General features: G+C 40.2%; 1 protein-coding gene across 7 annotated transcripts in view; it reads left to right on the forward strand.

The window, feature by feature from the left end:
- Window positions 1-26,892, forward strand: part of KCNIP4 (potassium voltage-gated channel interacting protein 4) — a 789,448-nt gene that overhangs the window by 569,032 nt on the left and 193,524 nt on the right. For 2 of the 7 annotated variants that reach the window (XM_050948030.1, XM_050948028.1), the window contains exon 1: window positions 24,710-24,875. The exons of the other annotated variants lie outside the window; for them this stretch is intronic. In XM_050948030.1, coding sequence (XP_050803987.1) covers window positions 24,764-24,875 — 112 coding nt within the window. In that variant the 5' untranslated portion in view covers window positions 24,710-24,763. Of the gene's footprint in view, window positions 1-24,709; window positions 24,876-26,892 lie in introns of those variants that run through there. 7 annotated transcript variants of the gene reach the window in all.

Genomic DNA, 26,892 nt, shown 5'->3' on the forward strand with positions numbered 1-26,892 from the left:
AAGGGGGAAAACAGAAGAGGGTGAAGTTTCTCCCAACTGTTTGACAAAAATTAATGATTTTAGAGCAGAAACACTTCAGTTTAGTATTCAATGCTAATGTCTGCTATATACAAAAGTAACTTTTCTTGATAAGGGACAGCTATCCTGATGAGGCCTGGTCTATACTTAATGTTTTAAAGGCATACTTTTGAAATTTATAGATGTGATTTTTATCCTGATATAATTAAGCTGATAAAAGTCCTAGCGTAGATACAGTTATACTTGTATAAGATGCATTATGCCAGTATGTTTTCAGCAAAGCAAAATAACCTGTATCAGTATAGGTACTACACAATTAATTGCAGTTAACTCAAGTGAGTATCTAAAAAAAAATTAACTCCAATTAAAAAATTAATCACAATTAATCAGTTTTAAAAGTGCTGCTAAACAATAATAGAATACCAATTTAAATATATTATAAATATTTTTTCTACATTTTCAAATATGTTGCTATCAATTGCAACACAGAATACAAAGTGTACAGTGCTCATTTTATATTTTTATTACAAATGTTCGCACTGTAAAAAAGATGAAAGAAATGGTATTTTTCAATTCACCTCATACCGGTACTGGGTGCAATCTCTTTATTGGGAAAGTGCAACTTACAAATTTAGCTTTTTTGTTACATAACTGCACTCAAAAACAAAGCACTGTAAAACTTTAGAGCCTGCAAGTCCACTCAGTCCTACTTCTTGTTCAGCGAGTCACTAAGACAAACAAGTTTGTTTACATTTTCAGGATATGATGCTTCTTGCTGCTTATTTACAATGTTACCTGAAAGTGAGAACAGGCATATTTGCATGGCACTTTTGTAACTGGTGTTGCAAGGTATTTACGTGCCAGATATTTACATGCCAAATATTCATATGTCCCTTCATGTTTCAGCCATGGGTGTTTAATTGCAGTATAGACATAACCTTAGCATGCAGCAGGCTAGTGCAAGGTAGATTTACATCCCAGCTTGCCAAAAACTGTGTTCATGTAGACAAGGCCTTTCTTCCATGCCATTTGCAGGTTTTCACTTGTCTTTATTTTGAAATTTTCTTTGATTTCACACTTTTAGAGCAAGTCTTTTACCTAGAAAAAATAAAAACATTTAATCTGAGTAAAACATAATCATGGGGCTTGTAGCCATTTAGGAGTTCTCACTGTTCAGTTATGCATTAGATTGTTGGCATCCTTTCGTCTGTGAGAGACAGTGGGAATTGCAGCCTATGATGTAGGTGGTTTGCAATGTCTCATGTGACCCTTAACACTCTCTCTGGACAATTGTTGCATGACATTTTTAATTCTTTCACTGAAAATCATGGTATCCTTAATATAACAATATAAATGTTTTTAAAATGCAGTTCTAGGTTGTTGTTTTTTTCCTTGTGAATCTGAATGTTTGTAGCACATTTACTTGTCGTTTGGCAACCAATATCTTTTGGGGGGGAAGGGGGAGGAATGAGTATGGACATAGGTTTTGGAGTCAAGAGATTTGGGTTTTATTCTCAGCTCTTGGAAAGACATTCTTCTGAAACTTAATTCGCTAGTATTTGTAAGGTACTCAGATATGGAGGTGATGAACACTGTCAAAATCTTACTAGCTGATAAAAGTGATTAGAAATTATGTGACACATTTGTCCTATCTTGTAGGTTTGGGTTAATCTGTCAGATCTTGCGCACCTGAATTATCTGGAGATGAGTCCGTCCCCGTCCTGTCCCCTCCCTCCCTTTCATGGTCAGCACGACGCAATACAACTGGCTTGTCTTCACTATGGTGAACAAGCAAATGATGGAATTAAACATGGTGAGGAATAAATGGAACTGCTGACTGCATCAGCAGCTGGCATGTCTGGTGATACTGCAACAGTGCAGAATGGAAAACAAGTGTGCTCTTATCAGTTAGCTGGAAAGGTTTAATTGGATTGATGACGACTGGCTAGCAAACAAAAATATGGAGGGAAAAATTTCTGATCAGCCAATATAATGGAGGTTTTTTCATCTGACTTAACAAGTTAAGATCCATATATGGTATTCATTATATGGGGATTTGAAAATTGGCAAAAAGGCATCATAGAGACATAGCAAGCTTAAGATGTTACACAGTGCATCTGCAGGCACAGTAAAAGCTACTATAGCTTGGATAATAGTTTTCTGTTATTTCTAAAGGAAAATGTAAACATCAGATAAAAGATGACAGACTGATGAAAGGGTTATATATTGTCAATTGCTTATGTATCTAGATTCCTAAGCAGTTTCAATACAATTAAAATATAAATCTTGTTTTGCTTTTTGTTCTCCAGTTGGGCAATATTCCAGAAATTAGAAAATGTATTCAGTTTGGTCCATTATAATCTATGCGAACAGATCTTTAGTGATGTTTAACAGATACTTTGATTATATCTCAGACCAAAAAGGCATAGGTTAATATGGATTATTGTTCTGTTGTAAACTGGATCACTGGTGTTTGTCAGTAAATGTAAGAGTTTAATTTTTTTTTCATCATTAAGGATGATCATACAGTAGAAAACCTCTCCTACATTTAACAGCACTCAACATGCAATCTTTAGTATTCTTAAAGATGTAGTAATCTATGTTGTAATCTTGATTTAATATCTTAACTATTAAATATTCTGTTGTGACACTATTGCTGAGATCACATGATAGTTTCTATAGAAATGAAGTTATTGCATATCAACCATACAAGAGGAAAAAGAGAAAAGTAGTAATGACTCAGGTCACATCTCACTAATTTTGTGTGCCTCATGTTTTTAAGTGCCCAACTTTTGAGAACCCTATATCCTGAGTTTCAGAGCTGCAGAATATATGCAATTCCCAATGAAGTAATGATTCAACTGCGTAGCACCTTGTGTACCACACAAGGTATACACAAGCGGGCTAAAAGTTTTCTGTGCTTCTTACACATCATTTCTCTGGAGTATTGTATATTAATAACAAATATTTTTGTCATTTCTAATTCATGATTCACATTGCCCACTTTTATGTATTTCATAAACACTATGTACGAGAAAAATATTTGAGCATTATTTATTACCAGGGTTGCAGCAGTCTGAATGACATATTCAACAATATCTTGTTCACATCTTCACAGGGTTAAAAGAAACTACTTTTGATAAAGACAGTGGAACTATGTACTCTCACTGAACTGTATCATACCTGAAATGGAGTAAGCTCTTGATTATAAATATCCAAGTTGATTTTGCTTGTCTTATGTAGTATTGCATCTAGAACAATGTTAGATTACAAAATCAAGCACTTGTAAGTTAGGAAATGCCAATTCTAAGGTTCCTTGTCTCATCTGAATTCTGTCTTCTTGTGCTTCCATCTGGAAGGAGGGTGGGGTGTTTGTGGGGAGAAAGAGTATGTGATAATGCCAAGCTGTCCTGTCGTGGCTGAAGGCCATGAGTATCAACTTCAAGGCAAACTGATACAAAGCGTGGCACAAACCCCAAATCAGCTGTGAGTTCTATACTTAGATTTCACCAACCAATTGTCAAGTGTAAACTCTTCAGCACTCTAACAGCCTTAATGTGGAGTCACAGGCAGTCTCTGGGACACTCTGGTCTATCCTGCTACCCAGGTAAGCTTGCCTTTTTGATAGGTGATCCCACATCAAAAAATCACAATAATATTCAGGTTACTCTCAGTCCCAAAGGACCAATCAGTTGCCCCAAGTCAATTGCATCTTACATCACATCAAAGACAATGCTTGTAGCCAATCTTATAATAAACAATCTAAAGATTTATTATTGATAAAAGGAAATTAGAGAGTTATTTATAAGGTTAAAGCAAGTATACATACACACACAAATGAATTAAAATGAATTACGATTTAAAAGGTAATATAGCAAGCAAGCTCTACATGTCCCACAAGGCTAACACAGGTGAATCTTTTGCTTATGCCTAGAAAACCTTGTTCTTGAGCGTCCAAGCAGCATAAAGATACAGTTCCTCTTTGGACTTTTTTTTCATTCCCCTGCCCTTCTCTGAGCTGCCTGCTCAGCTGATGGGGGGAATTCACTTGCATGTCTCCTCTTCATGGGAGGAAGAGACAACTGAGAGCAGTCAACAAAGTATTTTGTTCTCTGATGTTCTACAATGGTTGTTCTTCTGTTGAAGGTCCTGCCTAACAGAAAAGGCCCAAACACCTTATGTTGGAAGAAAGCATTTCACATGAATTCATGTCTACTTCTCTGTAACTGTAAATCACCAGACAGGAATTGCAAATGCTCAAATATTACTTTATATATATATATATGTTATAAGTGAGATTAATGTATGCAGCAACTTACAAACATTAAATAAAGACTTTTAAAGGCACATTTTATAACTCTAAAACCTATTTTAACAATATTAACACACAGGTGAGTCAGACAAATTCCAATTATGTGTTTGTTAGTATCCAAGCAAGGCATGTCGGCATAATCTGGAACCTGGTTTGCCAGTATCTCAAGTGTAGTCAAAAATTATATCTTAATACACACACATCATGGTGCAGAATTAAGGTTGCAAAAATTTTTATTATTTCTAAACTTTTAGTGTGTTTCACATTTCAACCTAAGAATTATTTCAAAATGAGAGGAGTGTGATTAAACCTAAACCAAACTTTAGTCAATATAACTGGACTGTTAGTTATACTGTTATGTATTGTCAATATAACAAATCTCCCATAATGCCTCATCAGCAGTGTTTTGAAGCCTGAACCTTTGGCACTGTAATACAGACTGCTACAACTTGAACTACATAACAGTTAGCTGGCAGCAGAAGGACATAAGCCACTGTCTGTACCAGTACAATAAAGAAGGAAAGTTAATATAGTTTGTTTGGTGGTGCTTACCTTTTTCTTTTTCAACTCTATGTTGTTCTTGGTAGTGGAGGTGCATTGGTTACAGTCGCCTCTATTAAAAAGTCAGCATTTGACAACAATTGTTACACAGGTATGTGACAGCACGGTTTCCCTCTCCAGTTAAATGAGCCTGTGGAAAATGTTGAAACTCTCCAGCAAATGCTGGCTTTTTAATGACAGCCATCATAGCACCCCACTTACACGCACCCCCCATCAGGATTTTATGGGATCATCCTCAAATTCAGTCCAGCTTTAAACAGTGTAATGCCTCCTGCCTCATTTTCATTTGTCCAGTAAACCAACTCTTCTGAGGTTCCCAGAGTAGAGTATGTTTATCTGTTTCTAACCTACTTCATAGAGAGGCTATAAAACCTACTACATGCAAAGCAGAAAGTGTCTTTTGAATGTTTTTAAAGGAAATATTTGAAAGCCTCCAAAGCTCAAGCTAAATAGATACTTGTTATGAGGAATGACTGAACTATAAGGCAGAAGACCTTTCCAGATACTATATTATGTGTGGAGGGTTGGCGTGAGGAGAAAACTATTCAGCACTGGTTTTTGTTTTTCCTCTGCAGAGAAAGGGAGACTCAGAAGTAATTTGTGAAAACCGATGAACAGCCTTCTTTGGAAATTTTGAGATTTCCCACATACAGCTAAATGGGAGGCTTGATGCAGCTGACAAGAATAAAAAAGATGGCAAGTGTAGCTTGGTTTATACTGCAGTGGCACTCCCCTTCCCCAAACAATTAAAATTAAATAAAACAACCCTGTTCTGGTGATGAAAAGAGATCTCCATAGTTAGCTTGAGACTCAGAATAGGTGTTGTCAAGGTTCCTTCCCCACTCTGAACTCTAGGGTACAGATGTGGGGACCTGCATGAGAAACTCTAAACTTAATTACCAGCTTAGATCTGGTTGCTGACACCACCCAAATTGTTAATGAGTCATTTGGGAAACTCTGTCTACCTCCCCTCCCCCAAAATATCTCCCTCTCAAATACTATAACCCTTCCCTGGGTAGCCTTGAGAGACGACTCCACCAATTCCCTGGTGAACACCAATCCAAACCCTTGGATCTTAAAACAAGGAGAAATTAACCATTCACTCTCCTTTCCCCCCACCAATTCCTAGTGAGTCCAGATCCAACCCCCTTGGATCTTAAAACAAGGAAAAATCAATCAGGTTCTTAAAAAGAAAGGTAAAAATCATCTCTGGAAAATCAGGATGGAAAATAATTTACAGAGTAATCAGATTCACAGAGCCCAGAGGAACCCCCTCTAGCCTTAGGTTCAAAGTTACGGCAAACAGAGGTAAACTCTTTAGCAAAAGGAACATTTACAAGTTGAGAAAACAAAGGTAAAACGAACACTCCTTGCCTGGCTGTTACTTGCAAGTTTAAGATATGAGAGACTGGGTCAGAAAGATTTGGAGAGCATGGATTGATGTCTGGTCCCTCTTAGTCTTACCAAGCCTTTCCCCCACCAATATTTGAAAATATCTTGTACCCTTATTGGTCCTTTGGGTCAGGTGTCAGCCAAGTTATCTGAGCTTCTTAACCCTTTACAGGTAAAAGGATTTTGGTGTCTCTGGCCAGGAGGGATTTTATAGTATTGTACACAGGAGGGCTGTTACCTTTCCCTTTATAGTTATGTCAGGTATCATCTCCATCTTTTGTTGTTGTTGTATTAAACCTTGTTAGTATAGCAACAAAAAAGATAATGTATTTATAATCTAACTCTCAGGATGGGTTAGAGCTCAGTCAGCTAAACAGGACCTGATACAGGCACAAGTGTGCCTCTGTACCCAGAGATGGAATTCTGGGTAACTGTTTTTTTTAGTGTTTCTTGCCGGTGATGTAGTTTCCCTTTAGCTTGTCCTGTATACATTGAAAGACCCCTGTCTAATGCTAGAACACTGGATTTCTGTAAAAATCAATTACCAGGACACTTCTATAAAATATCCTGCCTGTATGAGCCAGATCCTTTGGGCTCAATCATCAGCCTTGCTTCTAGCCTGCACAGGGCAATAATAGGGCATAAGGTATTCACGTATTCCTGCTGCATGGGCAGCATGCAGTGTCAGGCTCTGTGTGGCGGGGAGAGAAACTGCTGCCTGGATACTGCTCTCTTCCCACATATGTGGATGATGGTGGGTAGGCAGGGAGTGAGCAAAGCCTTGGCTCTACCCTGTCAGCGTGCCAGACTGCACAAGTAAGCCATTGAGGTGGGGAAGGTAGGGCTTATACTCAGGACCGGTGCAAGGAAGTTTCGCGCCCTAGGCGAAACTTCCACTTTGCGCCCCCACAGCCATGCAGCAGTTCCCCTCCCCCCTCGCCCCCCTGGCAGCTCCCCACATCCCGCGGCAGCTTCCCACCCCCTGGCCCGAGGAGCCCTGCAGTACCTCCCCACCCCAGCTCACCTCTGCTCCGCATCCTCCACAAGCACGCTGTCCTGCTCTAATTCTCCTCCCAGGCTTGCGGTGCCAAACAGCTGATTGGCGCCGCAAGCCTAGGAGGCGGGAGAAGTGAAGCAGCAACTGCGCAGTGGAACCCCAGGGCTGCCAGCTGCCAGCAGTGACACACCCAGGGGAACCCCTGGTCTGCTGGCTGCCGGCGCACTGATCCAGGTGAACTTCTGGGCTGCCGGCGGCAGCGCACTGACCCAGGGGAACCCCTGGACTGCCGGGGGTGGGCAGCTGCTGTGGGGGTGCGGAGAGCTGCCAGCCGGCGGCAGCGCGCTGACTCAGGGGAACCCCTGGGCTGCCGGCGGCAGCACGCTCACTCAGGGGAACCCCCGGGCTGGCAGCTGCCGACAGCGACGCGCTGACCCAGGGGATCTCCTGGGCTGCCGGCAGCAGTGCGCTGACCCAGGGGACACCCTGGGCTCCAGGCTGCCGCGGTGGCGCGCTGACCAAGAGGACACCCTGGGCTGCCAGAGGCTGCGGTGGTTCGCTGACCCAGAGACCCTGGGTCAGTGCACCGCCGTGGCAGCCAGCAGCCCAGGGGTTTCCCTGGGCCAAGGGACACTCTGGGCTGCCGGCTGCCACAGCGGCGCACTGACCCAGGGGACACCCTGGGCTGCCCACTGCCGCCAGCAGCTCAGACCCCCTCTCCAGCCCAGCAGCAGCGGGCTGCTCAACCACTTAAAAAAAAATTGGGGGTGCTGCTTTTTGGCACCCCCAAATCTTGGCGCCCTAGGCAACTGGACCTGCTTATACCACACACAGCAAGAGGGAGAGAAGGGCTGAGACTCTGACTTCTCAGTGACACTTTAGTCCTGTTCTGTTTCCGAGGCAGCACAGGTAGGCACTGCTCCTTAGTTGGGCTGGATGAGTAGTGAAGTCAATGGAACTGCTTGAGGAATGTGCACTACTTGGTCTAAGAGTATCGCAATCTGGCCTTGCTGCTGTTATCAACATAGAGAGGCTAAGAAGAATAGGATTGCAAATAAACATCACCAGATTAAACAGAGTTTTTCCTCAATTCAGATGATGGAGAGAGCGCTTTCAATAGAGTAAAGCTCAGATAGTCCACCAACTCCATGCACATTCAGCGTACTGTATAGTGTTTCTAATGCTGCAAAGAAAATAGAAAAATAATGTGGTTTTTTGCTTTTATTTTTTTTAAATATCAGACGGACTAATAATATTAAGGTGAAATTTAAATAGAATTATTTGGTGGGGATTAATTTTTGTATAATACATTACCTAATTGAAAGAAGTTCAGAGAAGAGTAAAATGATTAGGAATCTGGGGGAATGACTTGTGAGAAGGTTAAAGGAGTTAAAATGCATAAGAGATGATAAATGGCTGAAATAACTGTCTGAGTATTTGAAATTAAACACCAAGGACCAAATCCTGGATCCTGATTAAATGGTAAAAAAGCTGTGTAATCCCCTTACTGACACTTAAACCGGTGTTGAACTAGGCCAGCCACTCTTTTAATAGTTGTCCTAGTGTGGAATGGATCATGAAAGGGGTGTTGGGTGCAGAGTCTTTTCCATGTAAAGGAGCACATCAAAATGAGCTGCACATCCATGTAAGCAGCCCACTATATCCACAGAAACTATAGCCTTAGTGCTGTAGTAATTTCTTCAAAGATATGGTGAGAAAGAGGAAGAGAGACTGATTATTGAAATAGTATCTATTCCAAACAAATCTGGTACCTTTCTGGAGACTTGTCAAGGAGTTGTTTTACTTGCCTGTTCTGTTTACATCTCCCATAGCCATGAAGTATCTTGAGCCCAGGCAGTATATCAGAAGAGAAGATACTGATGAATTTGGTCTATTAAACTCTAGAGTAATTTCCCATGGGAAGTGTCAAAAGACCCATCATTTGGCTTACTTAACTAGTCTAGACAAAGCACAAGAAAATGGACTGTCAGGAACAATTCTGTACTATTCATTCCTATGTTTCCAATATTGATTTAAAAGTTTTCAGTGACGGAGAATCCACTACAACCCTTGTTAAATTGTCCCAATGGTTAATTATTCTCACTGTTAAAATTTGACACTTTATTTCCAGTTTGAATTTGTTTATCTTTAACTTCCACCCACTGGATTGTGTTACATCTTTCACTGCTAGATTTAAGAGCTCATTATTAAATATTTTTGGAGGGTGGGATTTAGGATGACCAGACAGCAAATGTGAAAAATCGGGATGGGGGTGGGGGATAATGGAGCCTATATAAGAAAAAGACCCACATTTTGGGTCTATCTCTATAAAATCACCCTAGTGGGATTTCCTTACAGCAAACAGTCCTCATACACAACTGGTGGCAAGTACAACATCCACCCACAAACCTGTGAATCTCCTGAGATCCAAATGGAGTTCCTAAGCTCTGCATTAGCTCTGGACCCTCTCTCTTCTGCCTCATCTACATTGCCAAGGAATCTTCAAGCAGTGACTTTCCCTGAGATTACTAGTGCACAAGAACCTCTGCATGAAAATGGATACGGCCTCTGTTCCCTTTGATGTTATGTGTAAAGTGGAAGATGTACATTGCTCTGGCTACTTCTCTGGCCTCCATTTGGTCCCTACAGCAATCTCCTGGTGCCCACCTCACTCATGAATCCATGGATCCACAGAAAGCTCTTAATGCAGAGTGTCTTCTCTGCAGGCTAAGAGCATGATCTGGCTCTACAAGTTCTTTTTCAAGTGCTTGCTCATGTCGATTCTATTCTAGGTGTATGCATGCCCACGTACACAGTTGTCAAGAGACTTTTGCCTTAGTGGTATCCTTAGGATTAACTGTGATGCCCCCTTGAGTGTCACGCTCATGCGTCAGTAAATTAGGCATCACCGAACCTACAGCCTCTCAGTTCCTTCTTCCTGCCCATGACGGTTGGTTGGAGCACCTTCTCTTGCAGATCACAAGAGCATTAGTGGTTCTTTGCAGTCTTTGTTATCCTCTTTGTATATAGTTTGTAGCCATTAACTTAAGTGTTAGGTTAGTTGGTAGTTAGAGTCCTGGCTGGAACTTCATCCCAGAGTGGGGCCTGCCCTGCTATCCATTGGAGGGCCCTCTTGGTGGAGGCTGCTCTTTGTCCTGCATCGGAGTCCTCCCACTCGGACCCCATGCTGAGTGTTTGGCGCAAAGCACACTGCCAGCACCGGGCTCCACCCGGCACGGTTCCCCCTCACCGGTGACTAAGAAGCAGCAAAAGAAGAAGAGCTCCCTGGCACTGGAAGGAAAATAGGCTTTGGGCAAAGGACCAATGTCAGGCCATGTGCCCGCCCTGAGGCTTCACGGTGGTACCGTGGAGGTTGGACCTGCCGAGCCCAACCAGGGATCCACCTCTGGGGAGTGGCAGGGGACCCTGCTCTCTCTCAGGGCCCTCATTGCCTGAAGCAGCCCCAGTGGCTAAAGAACAAGTAGACTGACTGCATTGCACGTGCTGCACCAGGCGGCAGACTGCTAAAACCATGATATGTAAGGGCAAGCTGAGGCCACACCCAGCTTTCCTGCCCAAAGCAATCTCTGTTTCATAAGAGCCAGGACATTTTTCTTATGTCTTTTTTTCCAAAGCTGCATGAGTTGGAGGAGGAGCATAGGCTGCATTCCCTAAACATCAGGAGGGCATTAGCCTTCTACATTGACCAGACCAAGGCATTCCACGAGTCAGCACAGGTATTCGTCAAGGTGGATGACTGGATGAAAGGTCACCCAATGTCTGCTCAGAGAATTTCTTCTTGGATCACTGCTTGCATTTGCTACTGCTATGATCAGGCGAAGGTGCCACCCCGATGATTGTAACCACCCACTAGACCAATGCGTAGGCCTCTTTGGAAGCTTTTCTGACTCAAATGCTTATCCAAGATATCTGTAGGGTAGCCACTTGGTCTTCTATCCATAAGCTCACGTCCCACTGTATACTTATTCAGCAGGCCCGGGATGATACTAGCTTCGATGGGACTGTACTACAAGCCGCTAAACTGTGAACTCCGAGCCCACTCCTGAAGATACTGCTTATAAGTCACCTAGAATGGAATTGACATGAGCTAGCGGTAGAAGAAAAAAGGGTTACCTACCTTTTGTAACTGTTGTTCTTCGAGATGTGTTGCTCATGTCCACTCCATTACCTCCCCTCCTATCCCTCTGTCGAAGTTGCCAGCAAGAACGAACTGAGGGGGCATACTATCAGCGGCATCCAATATACTGATGCATGAGCAAGGCACTCAAGGGGGCACCATAGCCGATCTTACAGATACAGATAACGCAAATGTCTCTGACAACTGTGTACGTGGGTCTGCACACACCCAGAATGGAATGGATATGAGCAACACCTCTCAAAAGAACAACAGTTACAAAAGGTAGGTAACTGGCTTTTTTTTTACATTAAGGAGGGCTGAAATCTGGTTTAAATCTAAAATTATTGTCCAAAAGAAATAAACATTTCTGCAGCATGTTTTCAGATTATACAACATGTAAGTTAGAGTTCCTTAAAATGTCCTACTCAGGAAAGAAGGTTTTGAAGATGCTGTTTCACTAAAAAAGATTATAAATGATGTTTGCTCACTGTAGGGTAAGAAATAGACAGTGATGTATGCTTTAGCAGCTGTTAATAAATCAAATAAATATTAGCCCATACAGGAGATGCTACAGAGCAGTTCTGAATATTACATTCTCATAATGCAATTCTGTTGTTAAATCAATATGACTGTTAAGTATATTCAAAGTAATTATTGTATATCACTAAGCAAGAGAATTTGGGCTCAAGTACATGTCTTTTTTTTCCTTTGGGAACTCATTTGGGGTCCTCGGCACCTGCACAGTCCACAGAAAGGTAGCTGTTAAGATGAGTGGTAGAGAATATATGAATGTATTCCTAATTCAGCTTTGCAGTTGAACGTGGAGTTAAATATTCTGCTTCTGTGTTCTACCTCTTCTGCCAACTTGTTCCTGTAGATCTCCCTTGAACTCCTGTATATGTAAGGAATGTAATTGAGGATAAATGTCAGCTAACTCAAAAGGATATTAACAAAAATAGCACCGAATATTTCAGTGGGTGTTTGGTTTTTGTTAGTTTTTGGGGGTGGGGTTTGGTAGGGATCTAGACAAAGGAGAGTGTTTGAGGAGGGATTAGGAGGATGATAATGAGGTAGCTTTGCAGATGTTTATGGGGTGTTCCTCCCAAGCATGAGGGGCAGCATGGGAAAAGGAATGAAGGTACTTGTTCGTATATTTAACCAGTGAGCAAGGAAAGCTGATATGATCTAACTGCAGGCAAGCGTCATCAGCTCAGTAGCAAATGAGAGATAAGTAGAGAGGGGACTGACTATCAAGGACTGTGAATGTGAATACAAACAGCTCATGTGGTGATAAGGCGAGTCAATGGAGGGATAAAAAGAGAGAAGTGACATGGACAAAGTGATGGGCTATGAGACTTCTATTTATGACAGCATCCTGTGTGGGGCAAATCTGCATTTGTCAAGGCTAGAAGGATGTTGTAGTAATCGAGATGCTAGATGAGTGTTAGCTTTGTGGATAGATGGAAAAGACCATGTCTTTGAGATATTATGCAAAAAAAAATTGGCAAGATTTAGACATAGCCTGGATCTGAGGACCTAGAGATGGGTTCAGATTGAAGATGATGCACAGGTTATGGCCTTAGTGACAAGCAGGATGGTGATATTGTCTACAGTGATGAAAAAAGAAAGTAACAGGGAGGGCTTGTGAGGGAACATTGGGAGCTCTGGTTTTATAGTGACCAGACAGCAAGTGTGAAAAATTGGGACAGGGGGTATGTGGTAATAGGAGCCTATATAAGAAAAAGACCCAAAAATCGGGACTGTCCCTATAAAATCGGGACATCTCATCACCCTATCTGGTATAGCCATCTTGAGCTTGAGCTAACGTCTATACATCCATGAGGGAATGCGAGAGAGACTTGCTAAGAACTTGGTTTAGAAAGGAGACCGTTCTGTCACAGAGGAGTAGATCTAAGAGTCATCAGCGTAGAAATAGTAGTTGAAATTATGTTTGCATATGAGATAAGGTGTAGATGAGAAGAGAAGGGGATCAAGGACAGAGACTTGTGGAAACTTGCCACAGAAGGTTGGAGGGAAAAAGAGGATGACCTTCTGGAGGACATGCTGAAGGAGTGATTAGAGAGGTATAAGGAGAACCAGGAGAGGATATAGTGACAGAATCCAAGGGAGGTCAAGATTTCAAGAAGAGGAGTGTGGTCCATAGTGGCAAAGGCAGCTTGAGAGGTTGAGGAAGATGAGAATAGAGTAATGGGTTTCTGCACATTAGCTAGGAAGAGGTGATTCAAGACTTCAGCAAGAGCAGTTTCAGTCGAGTGCAAGAAATGCGAATAGGATAGGAGTGGGTCTGGGATGAAATTTTTTTGTATTTTGAGGGGGAAAAGCTGTGGGAGAGGTTGAAGAGAAGAGTAAGGAGGATATGAGCATGATTGCAAGGGAAATCAGGAGATGGGGGTCACTGCAGCAATTGAAGGGTCTGTGACAGGGTAGGAGTCAAGAGTTGTTGGGGGTAAGTGGGAAGGGAAGGAAAGCTGAGAGGAGAGGGAAGGTTATGTAATATTTTGTCAATTTGCTGTAGGAAGAATTTGGCGAGATCCTGGTCAGAAAAAGAAATGGAGGCAGAAAGAGTGGAAAGTTTGAGTGAGTCAGTGTTGGTAAAAAGGAAGCTAAGATTGTGGGCATGGGATTCAAATATGTTGGAGAAGTAGCGTTGTTTAAGCAAGAAAGAACTGAAAGAGGAGAGAATAATTTATAGTGGAGGAAGTCAGCCTGATCACAGGATTTCTTCCAGTCTTTCTCCTCAGCACAGGGGTAGAAATGGAGGAAGCAGACATTGTGGGTGAATCAGGGCTAGGGGTTGGCAAAGCAAACCAGCTAAATGGACTTTCGGGTGGGGGAGAGAGTCAGAAGAATTGGGTGGAGGATTATGTTGTTTTTTAGTGCTCTAAATAGACCTCTTCAGAGGGAGAAATTGAACCTGGATTTTTTTGTTCTGCATTCACTTAGTTGAAAGGCAATACCTTTGCCAGAAAGGCAAAGAACAGTTTTATTTTCCAGCCAATCCAGAGTAGGTTGTGTGGCAAATTTTTCTCTTGCAAGTTTAGCAACAGCAGCTTTTGCTACTGCAAGACTCAGTTTTATTTGATTTCAAAAGGGAAGATAAGGTTTATGTGCTATAGCCTACTGCCATATAGTTGAAACATAATATTTTTGCCAGAAGTGGCAGTACAATTTGCCAACCAAGTGGGTTTTATAGTAAAATAAATTACAGTTTGATTATTAGCTGCTGCTGCTGCTGCAAAATATAATTTAATATGATTTTAGGAAGGAGCTGGCCTTTTTCTAATACTTTGTATTATCCCTATAAAGTGCAAACTTCACTATTGCTTCCTGAATGAGGCAGTTTAATTTGCAAACCACTTTGTATTTTATCCACTAAGTTAATTTGTATATTGTTTTTATACATTTATGTTTATTCAAAAAAATTGACTGCACGACCTCAAACTACCCCATAAGGGAACATTTGGGGGTGGTTGTTTTTAAAAAAAAACCTGAATCTACCTTAATTGGCAGACTAATACATCAGAATTTGGGCCAAGTGAAAGTTAAAGTACATATATATATGCTGAGGAATATAAGAAATTTGGACATACCTTTCCTAGAATTTTGTAAATTGTGCAACTATGCAGAGGTTTTATTTTAGAAAAAATGAAATGTTTCTGTAACTTGCAGAAACCTTGAGAAGCTTTTCTATGAAGACAGTTCTCTTCTAAATGTCACTCTCTCTCATTTACAATTGATGCCCCAAAGATACTGGATCCAAATACATGTAAATTGCTCCGGAGTACATGGTTTCCTCCCCATCAAGCTATTCTTGCCTGATCAGAAGGGAGACCATGCACAAAATGTATTCAGAGACATAGTCACAATGAGCATTCAACAATATCAGGCAGCCTAATGCCACTGTGTATTGATCAGTTCTAGACTGCAAACCAGATGAATGATCACCCTTTATATTTTTATGCATTAGAATTTTTACATGAACTTGAAGTAAATTATTATACAGTCAGCGTTCTAAATCATCTCAGTTCGGTGGTGGCTGTGGCATTTTAATGTATGTTCAAGGAAGGTCAAAAGTAAATGTTTAAGACCAAGTAAGTGTCAGACACATCAGAAACAGAATAAAAATAAGAACTCTGGTACAATAACTCAGAACAAGCAGAATGCAGAGAAAAATCTTTAGGCAGTCAAAGCCACAGCAATATTTCAATGTAATTTACTTAAAAAAAACCAAGACCACAACTTGAAAATTGGAGCAAACCATGTTTTCTTGTTTCCAGCTCAGGTAATTGAATTCTACCTGTTAAATATCAGAGGGGTAGCCGTATTAGTCTGGACCGGTAAAAAGCAACAGAGAGTCCTGTGGCACCTTATAGACTAACAGATGTATTGGAGCATAAGCTTTGACATGCATCTGACGAAGTGGGTATTCACCCACGAAAGCTTATGCTCCAGTACGTCTGTTAGTCTATAAGGTGCCACAGGACTCTGTCGCTTTTTACCTAGTTAAAGACTGTCAGCAATTTTGACTGAATAAATTATTCTTCTAATGTGGTATTCTGCTGTAAAATCATTGCCATATTGCTGAGATGAACAAAGGATCATATGTATCAGTCTCTTATTTTTTTAATCACTTTGGGATGAATGTGTGATATTATACGATTATCAGTAGCAGAGTACACAGGGGATGTAGTATTTAGAAACATGAATTAATTTCCTCTGTGGATAATCCTTGTCTGGATCTGCATAAATTAAGAAAATTACTTCCCTGGGTTTCAGCCATACTTTCTACTGAACAAGTTTTCTGCTGCAGATCTAAGATCTCTTGTCAGTTTTCCATATGCATAAAACTATGGATTATTACTGATGAATGGAATCTTTACCAGATATTTAACAGGAAGGCTAATGTCGTTACCAGCTCCAGAATTTCTGTAATAAATTCTGATCTGGCACTCAAAACAAATACAAGAAGCCGTTCAGTTCAGTATGCATTATACTTAGTTTTTTTCTGTATTTACTTAAAAACTTCACTCTTTTCTGGCTGACTGACATTTCCCTGTGGAAAAGCGGAGTGCAGAAAGAAGGGCAGCTAATTAAATCCCTCCAAACTTTGTGTCTCTTTGTAACTCATCAGCAATTTCCTTTTTTAAACTACGTTTGGGGAAAAAAATCAAATAGCCAGTTTCTAATGAAATACTGTTCCTTACTAGTCAATTATGTCTCTTCCTTAAATTAGTTATAACACTAAGCAGATGCCATCACTTAGGAAAAATTATAATGCCTTTCTGTAAATTGATAGATGCTCTCACTTTGAAAAATGTATTCAGTTTTGGTCACCCCATCTCAAAAAAGATATAGCAAAAATAGGAGGTATCCAACGAAGAACAATGAAAATGATTACAGGCAAACATATATTTCAGGAAAGATTGAAAAGACTGCAACGGTTCAGTTTAGAAAAGAGATTGATAAAAGCAGACATGATAGAGAGATATGAAATATGTAACGATATGGAGAAAAACAGTTGAGCATTCCTATTTACCCTTTCTCATAAGTTATTACACAAGAACAAGGGGTAACTAAAAGGCAGAAAACTGTATAACTTGGATTATAAGGTGTTTGAGGGAAACACCATCTTTTTCTTGTCCTATGTTACCTAGCGCTGCCTAGCATAATGGGATCCTGGTCTACCTACGGTTCCTGGGTGCTGTGGTGGTGGTAATAATTATAATAACTAATAATAAATTTTAAAATTGATTGAAGAAAATGTATGTACATATTATATAATCAGTGTGTAACTCACTGCTGCAAGCTGAAGTTGAAGCCAAGAGTTTAGTAGGACTAAAAACCAGATTTAGATGTTGTTTATATGGGTAATGAGAATGTCCACAGTTACATCAGATACAATTTTCAAAGGTCTTATAAACTTTCAGGGAATAAACCATCCACTAACTGATTGGGCTCAGGGGAAGTTACTTTCTGTCAGCTGTTTATTCTGTAATTGTCTGCTTAAGGGTTCCTAATACCTTCCTCTGGAGCATTTGGTACCAGTTACAGATAGGATGTTAGACTAGCTGGAGAACTGTTGTGATCCAATATGGCAATTCCTGTCTTCTTGCTCCACTTCCGTTGTATGAAATTATTGAAACCATTTTCAGTAATGGTTTTCTATTTCCAAACTGTACAGACAATGCACTTGGGGAGCAAAATATCCTGATTAACGTGTTGACATTTGTTGATGTTACTGCAGTACAAACTAGAGACACATCTACAAAGCAAGGAAAAACCCAGATCAAATCAAACTCCACAGCAGCGAGTCTCAGAGTCTGTCTTAGGCTCATACTATGGAGCTAAAATCAGTAGTGTAGGTGGTGCTGCTCGAACTGGAGCCTGGTCTCTGAAACTAGAAAGGGGGCTTTAGCCCCATACCACAAGCTCTGAGACTTGCTGCCAGGATTTTTTTTTTCATGTAAACGTACCGTAGAAGACCAGATAAGGGTATGGGCTCCATTGCACTAGGTGCCAAACATGCGTCTGCACAACAAAGATATAAGTGCTTGCACTCTACACAGTCCAGTTTAATATTTAATTCACTCTTTTTTTACACATGACATAAATGATGTTACTTCTAATATGTACAGGAATGAGTAGGACATTGAAAAAGAAGAATCTTTCTTTTTTTTTCCTTTGGAAAAAATTGCCTGTAGGAGTTTGGGGCTGGATTGGTCCAACAGACACTGTCTCTACTGAGGAAAATACAGATCCATAGCACTACATGGGCGCTCCAGGAGGCACCGTGCCTCAGGAGAGATGCTGTTGCCTCCAGTATTGTGGTACATAGGTGCCTCTATGGTACTATTAAGAGGGAAAAGCTTGTGTTTCCTGTGTGACCAACCAACTGCTCTGGCCTACAGGGAAGGAGGAGGGTTGGGCAGGGCCAAGACCTCAATCACCTCCTCTTGACCCTTTTGAGGGTTTCTGGCTCTGCTAGTAATGCTAGGTTCACAGAGCCCTGGGGCTTGGCAATTACATATAGCCTTCCTACCCTCCCTCCTTGCACACCTGTGAGGGGAAAGAACAATGCAGACCTATGCTTCTTTTAATGTACATGAGCTATTTTAAGAGTAATCTGGAAGGATATTAATAGGAGTTTCTCCAGGCGGAGTAGACTTTTAAAGACTCCCACACCAGTTTGTGAAACCCAGATGACGCTGATATTAGGTACCAGCATATGCAGTGCTTAGTAGTAATTTTAATTGCTTAAACAGAAATCTTTGAATTTATAAGCAGAAGACTCTCATGTAGGAGTAAAGTGCTTATTTTACCTCTGTGTTCAGCGCTGGTGCAACCACTGCTGGAATACTATACTCAGTTCTGATGCCCACAATTCAAGAAGGATGCTGATAAATCAGAGAGAGGATTCAGTGAAGAGCCATGAGAATGATTAAAGGATTAGAAGACATGGCTTTCAGTGATACTCAAGGAGCTTAATCTATTTAGCTTTACAATGAGAAAGTTAAGAAGTAACTTGATCACAGTTTGTAAGTACCTATAGTCAATCTAGCAAAGGAAGGTATATAACACAATCTAATGGTTGAAGGTTGAAGCTAGTCCTATTCAGAATGGAAATAAGGCATGAAGTTTAATGGTGAGAATAATTAACTATTGGAACAACTTAATTGTGGTGGATTCCCCATCACTGACATGTTTTAAATCATGAGGGGAGGCTTTTTTAAATGATGTGCTCCAGTTCAAACAGGAATTACTTGGGGGAAATTCTATTCAGGTGTTAGGCAGAAGTCAGACTACATTAGTGGTGGGCAACCTGCGGCCCGCAGGCTTCATGCGGCCCATCAGGGTAATCTGATTGCGGACCACAAGACATTTTGCTGATGTTGACCATCCGCAGGCATGGCTCCCCACAGCTCCCAGTGGCCGTGGTTGACTGTTCCTGGCCAATGGGAGCTTCTGGAAGCAGCAGCAGAAAAGTGTTAGAAGAGAAGTGTCTGTCTTTTTTTTTTTTTTTTTTTTTTTTAATTAAGTATTTTACTGAGTGTTTTTGTGGTGGTGCCCACAAGTCTGCTTTTCTGGAAAATAAGACTTTTTAAATTTTTTCTTGGCGTGCTTGCATAGACACTCCCATAAAGACATATAGTAATGTTTCTTAAGTGGTTCTCAGGATGTAAAGTAAGAGAGAGAAATCACACTCGGTTGTGGATTCTAAGAGTGCTCAAAATACAAACAGTGGCTGTACTTGATTGATAACCTTGCCAAAATTCTATTTTACTTTCAAATGCTATGAGGCAGGAAATTTTCACTTCTTATTTATTTTTAATGAATTGTTTACAGGAGGAATTCAGCATATTTTAATGCCACAGTTGAAAGTGGTGCATGGTGCATTAAATATAATGCTGCATTCTTTTCACCTGCATGCACTTTTGTGTCATGTCCATATTGCATTAATTTGCAGAGCGGAGACTTTGAGGCTCGCCAAGTCCATGGCTATGTGCCCTCTGACTTTGAGAATATCAGTGCTAAGTGTAACTTTCTTTAAAAATAACCAAAAAAGTATGTATCTAGCCCTTTTTACCATGGAGATTGCCTTGGGAATGTAAACTTCTGTGATTCAGTTCTAAAAATCAGTGTAGGACTGGAAGGGACCTCACAGGTCATCTTGTCCAGCCCCTGCACTCATGGCAGGACTATGTAATAACTAGACCATTCCTGACAGGTATAACCTGTTCTTAAAAACCTCTAATGATGGAGATTCTGCAGTTTCCCTAGGCAATTTATTCCAGTGCTTAATTACCCTGACAATTAGGAAGTTTTTCCTAATGTCCAACTTAACCTTCACTTACTGTAATTTAAGCCCATTGCTTCTTGTCCTATCCTCGGAGGTAAACAAGGACAATTATTCACCATCCTCCTTGTAACAACCTTTTGAAAATTGCTATCATGTCCTTCCTGCCCTAGTCGTCTCTTCTCCAGACTAAACAAATCCAGTTTTTTCAATCTTCCCTCATAGGTCATATTTTCTAGACCTTTAATCATTTTTATTGCTCTCTTCTGGACATTCTCCAGTTTGTCTACATCAGTGGTTCTCAAACAGTGGATCGGGACCCCAAAGTTGGTCACAACCCCCTTTGAATGGGGTTGCCAGGGGTGGCTTAGATTTGCTGGGGCTGAGGTCTGAAGCCTGAGCCTCACTCCTCAGGGCTGCAGCCAAAGCCTGAGGGCTTCAGCCCTGAGTGGCCAGGCTCAGGTTGCAGGCCCCCTGACTAGGGGTTGAAGCCCTTCAGCTTCAGCTTTGGCCTCCCTTCCCAGAGGGATGAGGCACCGACTTTGCCCCCACCGCAGGGCAGTGGGGTTCAGGCTTTGTCCCCCCTCCAACGTTGTGCAGTAATTTTGTTGTCAGAAGCAGGTCACAGTGCAATGAAGTATGAGAACCTCTTGTCTACATATTTCCTGATATGTGGTGCCCAATACTCCTGCTGAGGTCTCATCAGCGCATGGTAGAGTGGAAGAATTACTTCTCATGTCTTGCTTACAACACTCCTGCTAATACATTCCAGAATTATGTTTGTTTTTTTTGCGACAGTGTTACACTGTTGACTCACATTTAGCTTGTGATCAGCTATGACCCCCAGATCCCTTTTTGTATTACTCCTTCCTAGGCAGTCATTTCCCATTTTATACGTGTGCAACTGATTGTTCCTTCCTAAGTGGAGTATTTTGCATTTGTTCTTACTGAATTTCATCCTATTTGCTTCAGACCATTTCTCCAGTTTGTCCAGATCATTCTGAATGTTAATCCTATCCTCCAAAGCATTTGCAAGCCCTCCCAGCTTGGTGTCATCCACAAATTTTATAGGCATACTTTCTATGCCATTATCCAAATCATTAATGAAGATATTGAACAGAACCTGATCCAGGACCAACCCATGCAAGACCTCACTCGATATTCCCTTTTAGTTTAAGTTTGAACCATTGATGATTACTCTCTGGGAATGGTTTTCCAACCAGTTGTGCACCCACTTTATAGAACTCCGTCTAGTTGTATTTCCCTAGTTTGTTTCTGAGAAGGTCATGCAAGATAGCATCAAAAGCCTACTGAAGCCAAAATAGACCACATCTACCACTTCTCCTCTATCCACAAGGTTTGTTATCCTGTCAAAGAAAGCTGTTAGATTGGCTTGATGCAATTTGTTATTGACAAATCCATGCTGACTGTTACTTATTACCTTATAATCTTCTAGGTGTTTGCAAATCGATTGCTTGATTATTTGCTTCATTATTTTTCCGGATACTGAAGTTAATAAGATGGCTTGTCTGTAATTCCCTAGATTGTCCTTATTCCCCATTTTATAGATTGACACTTACACTTGCTCTTTTCCAGTCCTCTGGAATCTCTCCTGTCTTCGATGAGTTTTTGAAGATTATCGCTAATGGCTCAGATATGTCCTCAGTCAGGCCCTGCCAACTTGAAGACCTCTGACTTGTCTAATTCTTAATTTGTTTTGTCTCTATTTTATCCTCAGATCCTACCTCATTTTCACTGGCGTTCACTAGGTTAGATGTAAAAGCAGCAAAGAATCCTGTTGCACCTTATAGACTAACAGACGTTTTGGAGCCTGAGCTTTCGTGGGTGAATACCCACTTCTTCAGATGCATGTCAGGTTAGATGTCTGATCGGAACTAACTAGGTTAGATGTCTGATCGGAACTAACCTTTTTGGTGAAAACTGAAACAACCATTTCCACATTTTCTGTTATTGTCTTCCCTCCTCACTGAGTAATGGGCGTACCCTATGCTTGGTCTTCCTCTTGTTTCTAATGTATTTGTAGAATGTTTTGTTGTTACTCTTTTTGTCTCTAGTAGATAAAGTTCATTTTGAGCCTAGGCCTTTCTAATTTTGTCCCTGAATGTTTGTGGTGTTGGTTTATATTCATCCTTTGTAATTTGACCTACTTTCCACTTTTTGTAGGACTCTTCCTTGAGCTTCAAATATTTAAAGATCTTTTGGTTAAGTCAGGGTGGTTTCTTGCATGCTTCCTATATTTCCTATGCAGTGGGATACTTTTTCTCTTGTGTCCTTAATAAAGTCTCTTTGAAAAACTGCCAGCTCTCTTGAACTGTTTTTTTCCCTTAGACTTGCTTCTCATGGGATCTTACCTACCAACTCCCTGAGTTTGCTGAAATCTGCCTTCTTGAAATCCATTGTCTTTATTCTGCTGTTTCCCGTCTATCATTCTGTAGAATCACGACGATTTTGTGACAAGGTTTTAGTGATTGTTTTCTTAGAGTTTCCTTCCACTGACACACAGCTGCCAGGGCTCATCAGTGGGACCCATGAAATACATGACTTTTGGTCCCTCAAATTTTTAGAGGAACTCCAGATCAGTTTGATGACGTGGGAACCTGGAGAGTAAGGTACCACCTGGGCTGCTGGTAACTGCGCTCCTCCTTCTGGCACATCTGCGCAGCAACTGGTGGGGCTTCTGGTCCCATTTAGGGCCTGATCTAGGAGACTAAGCCAGAACTTAGAGTGGGAGAATCTTTTATTCCAGTAGTGTGTCTAACACTAGTTAGTGTGGAAAATAATGTTTATCTCTTGGGCTGCAGAATGTTAGGATTAGTTAGTCAATGTCTTCAGACCACTGTGGGTCATATTTTCAAAAAAGCTCAACTTTCATTGGGACTCTCTGTATGTTAGTTGCTGAGCAGTTTTGAAAATCTGACCATAACTAAATGTTAACGTTATTTGAAAGAGAGAAGAAGAGGAGGAGAAGCCCAAAGAGACCGTGAGATAGAACAGAGAGCAAAAGAGCCAGAGAGATGAAAATAAAGTGAAAAAGGTGACGGAGACAAAAGAAAGGGAAACTGTGTGAAATGGGAGAAAGCTATGGGGTGGAAAGCAAAGGGGGATGAATAGAAAAATGAGAGAAAGAGGGAATGAGTGCTACTCTTCAAAGAAAAAAGAGTTTGTGAATAAAAACAGTGCACAGAAATGAGAGAGAGTAGAAAATGAATATGGAGATGGATCAAATGAGTTATTTATGGACAATGAGAACTAAAGGGCATAAATACCAGGAAGATAAGAATAAGCAAGAAGATACACGCAACATATTAGTGAATTTAGTTTATTTATGATCCACTGTTTTATTGTGCTGCTTCTGCAGATATCCTATATCTAAGTTGGGGGGGAATGGAAAGAATGGCTATTTTATTCACCTGAATATGGCTGAATACGCTGGATTCTATAGTTAAATGAGAAGGCTCGTTCTTCATAAATAATCCTTACAGTAAGCACTGTACATTATATACCTTATTTCTATTCATTTGAACACAGAGTATAGATTAATTTTATAAAAGCCTACTGATAAATCAGCAATGGTAAAGAGCCTTTTTCTTGATGTGTAGTTCGGGCTTAATTCTGGCAGTTGCTGTGTTCCTCGTGGTAGTTGAGCATCATTAAATTCAATTAAAAACTATGAACGTGCAGGCTCAAGCCCTTAGTCAAAAAAGAAGCACTTCTGATGTCTAAAAGACATACTGTACCTATGTTGCAAAAACTGGGGGGTGGGAAGGCGTGGCCCTTTTATAGCTTTACATTTTATTAAACAGGGACACGAGATCATGTTAAAAATGTTATCCTTTAATTTCATTGTCATTTTCATTAGAGATTCTAACTAGGCTCTGGTGCTGTTCAAAAAGGGACACAGCTTTTGTAAATACTATGCATTAAGATGCAAAAAACAGTATTTTTCTGATATGCAGAATTTGACATGTGAAAACAAATGTCTTCAGTAAACTGGCATTTGTCAGACTTAAACCCCTCCCCCCCAAAAAAAACCCACAAAAAAACAAAAACTGTAAAAATAGGCTCTTGGGTAGAATCCTAAAGCATGAGTCTAGGAGCATTAGAATGCACAGTACTGGTGGCGTGTGCTCCCTAGTGCAAGTTTCCTGGGAGTGTTTCTTTTTTTGAACTGACACAGCAAACTCTCCAGTTCTGAAACAGATGTTCTTCCAGCAGCTCTGAAGTAACATTACTTGCTGAATACAATGTCATATCAAGGGGTTAGTGGTCCACCTCAGAGTTCTAAGAGGACTCACTACTAATGAAATCAATTGCTTAGAGAAGCATGAGATGCAGGGCTTTAGCTAGTATTTTGCCTCAACTAGAGTGGTCAGTTAATTTCCACAGTACAGCACAAGGTTGCTTTTCACCATTGCAACTTTTTTTCAAAACAATATATTGGTAAAATCCTCTAATTTCCCTCTGATTACGAACTGGCTTGAAGACTGGAATGATTTGTTTGCTTGAAGAATGTTGACGTTAGAGTGGGAGTCGGAGGGACTGCAAACAGTGGGTATTGTTGTGATTATATTTGCGTCTCTGAAGCTGCTTCATTTGCTGGGACTGATTGATTTTTCAGAAGGTAAAGTGGTCAATCACTGTTTGTGCTGTTTGTAGTATCTAGTCTGCTTAAAAGCTGTCTACGTAAAACAGACTGCTAGTCTGATAAAAACCTGTAATGTGAAAATGCTTGAAAAAGTGAGAAAAACCTGTGGACTGTGAAATCTTGTTTTGGTTTGTTCCCTTTATCTGATATTTCAAAACAGAAGTAGAATCTAATATAGGGTTTATTATATACAGTGTGTTACATTTTATAGCGTCTGCATTGAAGTATGTTGGAAAGGTTGAAAACACATGTATCTATCAGTTACAATAACCTTTGAAAGCTGCTCACTAGTAGAAAACTTAATACACTGAGATGTATCATAGTTTGTTTTATAAAACTGAGTGCTCTTCTGCTTTGACATATGTTCTAAAAATAATTATTCCGGAGCGTGTGTGTGTGTATAACCTGTTTGTTTGCTTAGACGGTCTGTTCTCTATATATATAGGGACATAACATGCCATCTGTTAATAAATAGAACTTCCCATTAATTTCAATACCTGGTTCTGTTTAAAACTCAGTGGCACAGTGCAGACACTAAGCATTGTTTCATGATACTGAATACGTTAACTTCACATTGGCCAATTAAATTTAGTTCTAAAAATCAAATTATACTGTCATCTACTCTAATTTCTGTCTGAATGCTGTAGTAAACAAAAACCATTTATATCCTAAAGCTTGATTTTGTTGCTGTGTAAATACCAGATATTCACTGTAACTTCGGCACTTTCTGGTACTTTCTGGTCACAGTCAGATAGCTAAGGAGAACACACTAATTTTCCGAAGCATAATTTTTTTCTTCATAGTGTGAAAAGATCTTTGACTGATGGAGATTTGAAAAATCACCTCAAAAACTGTTCAACATACTGATGAAATGTGAAATATTTAACTTAGCATTTTTACAGTTACTGAACTATTTAAATAATTCATCCTTAAGACCGCATGTGAGAATTTATAACATCTGGCAACAGCAAAACTTTCTACTAAATACTTTTTGTTATGGAAGTGTGAAATTCTTTTTCAAAGTTCTAACCTACAGGTTAATCTGTCTCTCATAATACTCACATTTTTTTTTAAACTCTGGGCTGTGTAGATTTGCACATAAACATTCAATGTTTTTAAACTTTCATCTTGCTTCATTGCATGACAACTCCAGCTTTATAATTGATGGCAATAAAGTATTTATAGAAAAAGGATAAAATACACAATTCATCTGTTTAGCAATTATGAATTTGTCCTTTTTCTTAATTCTTCACAAAATCATATTGTGATTAAGTCTGAGAAAGTCTTCTATATGTTACAGCAAATGCAGTAAATCATGCCCCTAAAAAATCTGCTAGTAACAAACCAACCTTGTAAGAAATAAAAAGTGCAGTGTGATATACAATAGGAAGCATAACTATTCAGGGTTAGGACTAGAATTATGTAATTAATTCCAACCAATAGTATCATGATGTTTCCTCACATAATATAATAATTGTATTTAAAATCACCCAGTAACATGAAACTGACAGACCTGTACAGGAGAAAAAATAATAATATAAAACACAACAAAAACCTTATAATATTACTAGTTTGACTAGCAGCAGTAGTTAGCAGGATTTCTTACCCCAGTGAGGCCTGTTTCATGCTCTTTCACTTATCTCTTACTCTGGCAAAACTCCCCCTAAAGTTAATAGGACTTTTGCTCATGTAAGAAATTAATAAGGAGTGTTTTGCAGGACATTCATAACTTACATCATTAACTGCAGCTTTGTCATTGACTTCAGTGGGACAAGAATCAGGTCCTAATAGCCAAATACTGATCCATTGCACAAAAGAAGGATTGTGTATTTAGATCAAAATTGAAGATAGAGGATTACCCCCCAGATCCTGCACAAGGCACCTGCACAAGCAGGCCAGTGCAGCAGCCCTGTGTTTATATTTATAGGCTTTTCGGTGGTATTCATCAATGTAAGATATAAGCATCCCACCTACACTATTGAATTTGTCTTGA

Source organism: Gopherus flavomarginatus, chromosome 3 (genome assembly GCF_025201925.1).
Source record: "Gopherus flavomarginatus isolate rGopFla2 chromosome 3, rGopFla2.mat.asm, whole genome shotgun sequence".
NCBI lineage: Eukaryota > Metazoa > Chordata > Testudines > Testudinidae > Gopherus > Gopherus flavomarginatus.